We start from the raw sequence: 7,329 nt of genomic DNA, 5'->3' as shown, positions 1-7,329 counted from the left end.
ATGCTGCTGCTATTTGACGATCCGGCAAAAAGCATCAAATATGCGGATCAAACTTGAAGCAGAGAATCTGTTAATCAGCAACCACCGCGAGCTATTTGCAACGAGAATGGAGATATCACAACAATACTTTTAATTAAAAGCAAGGAACAATCACCTACCATGACAGCGCCATGCGTGGAAGAAACAACAAAAACAAGATAGAGTTGGCACAAAAAAGAAAAAAAAAGCTTTCTGCATGTTTTCCTCTAACAAAAAAAAAACAGAAAAAAAAGAGCTTTGTGTTTGCTAGCTAGTAGAAGCTCAGTGTTGTTCTTTCTTTCTTTCTTCTTTTCCCAATTCTCTTAATCAGAATGATCAAAATCCCTCCTCCTGCTGCTTTTTCCCTCTCTGGCTGTCACGCTCTAATGGTGGTTGAAATGGCGCGTTCCTGGCATGCATCAAGTGCAGAAATTTCTTGAACGCAATGATCAAGCAAAGGGAATTTGCATTTTACTTTAATCACCCGTTAATATAATGAAGTTGGAGGGCTAAACCCAAAAAGATCGCATTTTTTTGGCCGTTTTTTTTTTTGCCCACCAATAAATGCTGCTACTTGCAGCGCCACCTCTCTCTCCCCCCCTCATCACAGACTTCACACACTCTCTCTCTCTGTTCTTCTGCAATTATTTATTGCCACCTCCAATTCTTAGTACTGCGAGGCTAATTACTCATTCCCCTTCTGCTCCAATGCCATGTTCTTGAATTTCTTTGCGAATTCTTTTGCTTATTTATTTGGGCAGCCAGAGCTGCATTTGCTGGAGATTTTATAGGCGGCTTCCGCTTTACTCTCCTTGCTGCTTGTCCCTTTCCCTCTCTCAAGTGGGGTGGTAGCATCTGACCCAAGCAAAGCGCCGGGTTCTTGCAGTTTCTTTTGGCTCCCCTTTGGGAGTAAATCTGTGTGCAAGATCTGGTGTTTCTGGTATAGAAGGGGAGGCAGCCCGAGGGAGGAGAGGTTCTTGCGTTGGGTTCTTGAGCAATGAGGCCCGACGTGAGGCTGGATGCGGCGGTGTTCCAGCTCACCCCGACCCGGACCAGGTGAGTGCGAGCTAGATCTGTTCGAGATGCGTGGTGCTGGCTCGGTGAATCTTTTCGCTTTCTTTTTGGGTTTTGGTTTGCGATGCGGTTTGGATGATTCTTTGGAGTGGGAGAGTTTGTTACTTGTGATGAACTGGTTTTTGCATTTCGGTTGGAGCTGCAATTTTGAGGAGTGGTTTTTTGGTTGGTTGCGTTGTGCTTGTGCTAAGCTGGGTTCTGAACACTAGAACGTGAAGAAAGTTGTGGATTGCAATCTTGGTGTAGCAACTGTTTGTTCTTTGCTCTGTTGGAGCTGGGGGGTTCTTTGCGAGCTTAATTTTAGTACTAGATCTGGTAAATCTAGTGTCGATTAATGCTAAAGATACTTACTTTGATCATGACCACCGAAGCTCTTACTGACTAATGAGCACTAATGCTTGTCCTGTAAGTCACCATCCAAGATGTCTGATGGGAGCTGCCGTTTCACTGTTTGCAGGTTCGATTTGGTAGTTGTGGTGAATGGCCGGAAGGAGAAGATAGCATCTGGCCTGCTAAAGCCGTTCTTGGCACACCTGAAGGCCGCCCAGGATCAGATTGCCAAGGGAGGATACTCAATTACGCTTGAACCGAGTTCAGGGGTTGTCGCGCCATGGTTTACAAGAGGCACCGTGGAGAGGTTGGTGCCTTTGTTTATGAGAGTTACACCTATCGGTCAGCATTTCCAGTTGGGTCACTCACATGTTAGTTCTTTCCAGATTTGTGAGATTCGTGAGTACTCCAGAGGTGCTTGAGCGAGTGACGACGATAGAATCCGAGATTTTGCAGCTCGAGGACGCTATCTCTATTCAGAGCAATGATAGTCTTGGACTAAAATCTGTAAGTGGACGATTGTTGGTTATGAGTTGTTAAATATTTGTTATTTGCAGAAAGGTGACACATTCTTGTTTGCCATCTGGAAGGTAGAAGATCATGGAGGGAAATTGACTGAAAGCAACGAAGGTATAGCATTATCGCGCTATTATTTATCATGATGCATTGAATGGTGCTTGCCTGTGTCCTGTGGGGAACGCATACATCTGGAACAGCTTTTGATTGGGCTACACACAAAAAAAGGAAGCTGCAGTCCGATCTGACTGTTTTAGAATTTAGAATGTAGTCATTATGGAGTTTGATGTGACATCAGAACCAATTATTGAGTTAGGTACATACAACTAAGTTGTAGGTCTGTATGAAGTGCCAATCAATATAATCTGATTTAGGGGGCAATGCAAGCACCTCTATTATTTTGTAGATACTGTATACCTGAATATTAACGCTTGAGTTTTAATTTTCAGTTACCTTGTCTTATGTAGTCTGTTGTATATCCTTTCATCTATCATGTAACATACCTGACATTATCTATGCACCAATAGGTACCCGAGCAAATCACAACCCTGATGCGGACAAGGCTATTGTTATATACCAGGTCTGATTATACATACATCCTTGTTCTTTTCCTGTATGTATCATGAACTAGCACTGATCTCACTTATTTTCGATTGATGACAGCCTGGATCACAGCCTACACCACCAGTTCATGATGAGACTACAGCACATGAAGAGAATTCAAAGTACTGGCACCTCTAAGAATATTTTTGTTATATATTTTTCCCAAGCCTTCCATTTCTGGCAAAAAGTACATATATTTGTATCACTGAATAGATAACTTTTACAAATCACAGCATCAAAAACAGAAAAAAAATAGAATGTTAATATTCATTTACTTTATGTATTGTTTTGATTTTTGTTGCAAGCTGCATATATGATCTAAGATCTCACTAGTCGTCTTTTGTTACTTATCCATCATACATCAAGAAGCTATTAACAGATAATTTTTTATGTTCTTATGAACAACTTTACAGAGTCCAACTGCTCAGAGTGCTTGAAACCCGAAAAAATGTCTTAAGGAAAGAGCAGGCTATGGCTTTTGCCCGCGCTTTGGCAGCTGGGTTTGACATTGACAATCTGAGTTACTTGATTGCATTTGCCGAGCGCTTCGGTGCTTCACGTTTGATGTGAGTACAGTCTTCGTCATTACTTTGTTTTTTATAAGTTGGATTTCTTAATTCCTTGGGCCATTTGTGCTTTTATAAGCATATCCTTGTTGATGCTGGTTTATCTTCAAAATGTCATCTTTATTTTTGTCTATTCAATAGCATATTGTAAAGTCAGAACAATATTAATAGATAAGATGTTTCATAATATGAAAATGAATGGCATACACAGTGGCACATAAGCTATAACACTTTTCTTTCCATGTGCAGAATGTTGCTCCTACTGTTCCCTGTCTTCATATTGTTCTTAGATGCTAAACCTGCAGTAGTAATTTGTGCTATAGCATGCTGTCTCTGTTGTGATTATTTGTTGTCTGCTGGTGCTAACATTGGTTTCCACCATCACGGTTATACTACTATAGTATCATGTCACAGTGGCTGTCACTGCTCAAGTGGTATCATCAGCTATGATGGACAGGATCTGGGTAGGGAGGGGCAGGGGAGATATTGTGGGGGAAGCGAGGAAAGGGGACTGGATTGGTTGAGTTGGGCTACATTCTTTTCCACCCATCTTTTTTGTTTTTTACCTTACTTTCTCTGTGCTGCTATCAGCGCATTCTTCCTACTGATAATTGTCAATATGGGTCACCCAGGAGCCCAGGCAGTGCATAGCTGTTCGGTTCCATAAATCTAGTTGTTTTAGCAAGCTATTTTTTTTAATCAAGACATTTCCCATTCTAAACTTCTTCAGTGTTAAAAATTGAATAGGAGGGCATGTTCGCAGTTCATTGAACTGTGGAAGCGAAAGCATGAAACTGGACAATGGATTGAAGTTGAACCAGAAGCGATGTCTACACGCTCTGAATTTCCTCCTTTTAATCCATCGGGTATTGTTTTTGTCGGGGACAACATGAAACAAAACACGGAAACAATGTCTGTTTCCAATGGAGAGGCAAATGGCGACGATGCTTCTAAAGCTGGTATGCATTCTTCTGCACCATCCAAAAAAGCCTCCTCACTTCAGTTTTTGAGCAATGTCTGAAAGTAACATGACATGTGAAAAACACCATTTTCGAAGAATTATCAAATACCAAAAGGTATTTAGGAGAATGATTGCACTAAGGTAGATATATTATTCCTTTTTTCGTTTCCAAGGATAGAATTGTTCTTCATTTGACTCTGTCTGCAAATGCACTAACTATATCTCATTTAGAAAGCAGTAGACAAATTACTTTTATCTTTTGTTCTTATTCAAACATATGGGGTAATTTGTTCTTGTCACACTGTACAACACCTTTCATTTGGAGGTTTCTTTATTTTTTTTCACTTCAAGATAATTGGTGCTTAAATTGCTTATTCTCTGATTTACAGAGCATAAGTCTGGTCAACACATGGGGTATCAGGCTGCATATCCTCCATGGGCAATGCATCCTCCTCCTTATATGCAAGGCATGCCGTACTATCCTGGGGTGAATCCATACTACCCTCCATATCCTCCGGTGGACGACCCCAGATATCACTACACAGGAAGGAAATCGAGGAAGCACTCTTCAGACAGTAAGGAGTCAGAAGTACTTGACGATGGCAGTGACAGTAGCAGTTCTGAAAGAGGGAGTTCTCATGGTCACAAGTCACACAAAAAGGGTAAGCGATCAGGGAAAAAGAAACCAAGTGTAGTTGTCATAAAAAATGTAAATGTAACATCCAAAAAGCATGGCTCGTCAGAAAGCGAGTCGCAGTCAAGTTCTGATGCTGGGTCTGAAGATAGTGATGACTCACACTCTAAGACAAGACGAGGGAAGCATAAGAGCTCAAGTTCAAAGAAAAAGGATGGTGCAAAAACTACCTTCGACTCTGGAGATGACTATAACAAGGATGAATCATCTTATGGGCAAGATGGTGACCAAGGAAACTGGAATGCATTCCAGAGTTTCTTGCTAAGAGCAGAAGAAAAAACTAGATCTAATGACGCAGATCTGTTTTCTGGTGAAAAAGAGCCCCCATCAAGAAAAAAGAAGAATGTGAACACTTCTGATCCTATTCTTTTAGCTAGGGGAGATTCTGATGATGTCTATGAACAGAGGGGACCAGGCTTTGATCCAGCCAATGGGAGGAGTAGAGCTATTCGGCTGCAATCCAATGATGAACTTATGATGTCTGGGGATGGGAGAAGATACATGGATGGTGAAATCAAGGAGATAGAAGCTGGTGGTGGAAGATACAGGAGAGGGACAAGTGAGGACTTTATGGTATATGGCCAGGAAAGGTCAATGGATAGGAGGAGCTCGTTGGATCCTCTTGCAGAGGCCCGGTACAGGAATCCTAATCAGGTGGACAAGAATGGGCATGTTGTAGCTGATGAGTCCTTTATGATTCCTTTTAGATCCGGTTCACAGGATAATCTTGGACCAGAAAGCCGATCTGCGATTGACATTGATGTTGAACTTCCTACATACACTGAGAAAGCTTCAGATGGAAAGGCTGGAGCTCAACTCTTCTATGAGCCGGATGAGTTGATGCCAGAACGGGGATCTGAAGATGCTTCATTTGGATATGATCCCGCAATGGATTATGAAAGTAACATGTTGGTCAAAACCATCAAGGTTGAAGATGGTAATAAAGAGGATGTCTCACAAAGTAATGATGGTGACGTAAAGAAGCCAGAGAAGAAGCTAAGAAATCCAAAGGATGGCTTGGATAAAAGAAATAAGGATGCCTTACTCAGGAGATTGTCTGCTCCAAAGACCCCATTAAATGATGCACAGAAACGTGCACAGAACATGCGAGCATATAAAGCTGATCTCCAGAAACTAAAGAAAGAGCAGGTATGATTTCTTTTATTACATTTTCACATCTATTCTGTTTGGTATAAATTTAGAGTATTATCTGCACATTGTTGACATTTTTTTTTTTTTGGGAAGGACCAAGTCTGAAAACAATTGTTAATGTAGGCAACTGTCTTATTTATAGTGTGAACAGACTAAATAGAACAGGTGTGCTGTATGCGTAAGTAACCAATTCAATCCACTGTAGAAAAATTATTATTTTTTATTTTTCAAAACTTTGGATTGTTCTTTTGGTCTTGTTCCAAGTCAGATGTATCATCTACGTGTTTAAATTCCCAGCAACTTTACTTTCTTTCAGGAGGAGGAACAGATGAAGCGACTGGAGAGGCTTAAACTAGAGAGGCAAAAGAGAATAGCTGCAAGAAGTAATGGGAAGAGTGATCCTCCAAAAGCAAGCAGGGAGCACGCCAATGGACTAAGTAAATCAGTGCCATCACTTACTGGTCTCAAGAAAGAAAAGAGTGGCTCAACTGAATCATTCAGCGAGCGACTGAAGAGGTTGGCTGAACCCAAAGGCTTTGCAGGGGCTGACCATCCTTCAAATCCGACAGACCATTCAAGGAGAAGAAGCATCGTATGAGTTCATGTGATGTCGACAGCCGAAAAATTCTGAATCTATATCATGTAATTTCACAGCCAAACAAACTGGACGAAATAACAACCCAGATCTCCAAAAAGCTGCTTGTACAGGGGAAAGTTTGGTGTTAATTGAGTTGTGGTGCCTGCATCCGAGATTGCGGATGAGAAATGGAACTTAGAATGGTCTGGCATTTCATTTTTCAGTTTCATATATTGTATTCATTCTTTTGATTGAAGGTGGCTTGTAATAGCTGTAAACCTGTTTTTGTTGATGACATACTATATTGTGGATGTATTTAGTGGAGGAATTGGTCTATGTGATTGACGTGAATGGTGTGATCTTTACACGGGGAAATGTCAACGACAGGTTACTTGATGAGTATCAGCGAGTATCAGGGTGTCAGTAATCAGCTTTGATGGCTATGGTAAATCTATTTTTTGACAGCAGGTCGCAACAATTTGCAGGGAGTTTCACTGTACCAGCAAGATTTATTTGATTTTTACTAAAAAGTATTTATATAGATTTTTCAAGTAAATCGTGTTATCTGTCTCTGAGCTTGGAACATGGGAGTAAATTAGTACCCAAACCTGTAAATCGTATGTTTCGGTTCACAAATTTTTTTAGACCATGCAACCCAAAGCCATAGGGGCACGTTGTGACTAATTTCACCGAGGGTCTGTTTGGAAGAGTTTCTCTCAGCTACAGTTTTTCTCAAAAGCTGTTTTTGTCAGAAGTTACCCCAAATGATCCACAGCTTTTGAGAATCTATAGTTACATATTTTGCAAAATGAACTAAGAATTCAAAAGCTGGGTTTAT

At 40.9% G+C, this 7,329-nt stretch overlaps 1 protein-coding gene across 1 annotated transcript; it reads left to right on the top strand.

The window, feature by feature from the left end:
• The first annotated feature begins 627 nt into the window (after positions 1 to 627).
• On the top strand, positions 628 to 6,856 carry LOC102703415 (COP1-interacting protein 7-like). Its single transcript, XM_006658454.3, has 10 exons — positions 628 to 1,074; positions 1,550 to 1,729; positions 1,809 to 1,929; positions 2,013 to 2,052; positions 2,466 to 2,518; positions 2,602 to 2,663; positions 2,955 to 3,107; positions 3,855 to 4,066; positions 4,458 to 5,911; positions 6,231 to 6,856. The coding sequence occupies exons 1-10, from the start codon at positions 1,016 to 1,018 to the stop codon at positions 6,510 to 6,512; spliced, it is 2,616 nt and encodes an 871-aa protein (XP_006658517.1). The 5' UTR covers positions 628 to 1,015; the 3' UTR covers positions 6,513 to 6,856.
• Positions 6,857 to 7,329: the final 473 nt, after the last annotated feature.

This window comes from Oryza brachyantha, chromosome 7, assembly GCF_000231095.2.
Source record: "Oryza brachyantha chromosome 7, ObraRS2, whole genome shotgun sequence".
Classification (NCBI taxonomy): domain Eukaryota; kingdom Viridiplantae; phylum Streptophyta; class Magnoliopsida; order Poales; family Poaceae; genus Oryza; species Oryza brachyantha.
This window is presented reverse-complemented; position numbering and strand designations above follow the sequence as displayed.

Coding starts and splice junctions, on each gene's coding strand:
- LOC102703415 (XM_006658454.3), top strand. CDS start 1,016: ATGAGGCCCGACGTGAGGCTGGATGCGGCGGTGTTCCAGCTCACCCCG. Junction 1,075..1,549: donor CTCACCCCGACCCGGACCAG/GTGAGTGCGAGC, acceptor CACTGTTTGCAG/GTTCGATTTGGTAGTTGTGG. Junction 2,053..2,465: donor ATTGACTGAAAGCAACGAAG/GTATAGCATTAT, acceptor ATGCACCAATAG/GTACCCGAGCAAATCACAAC.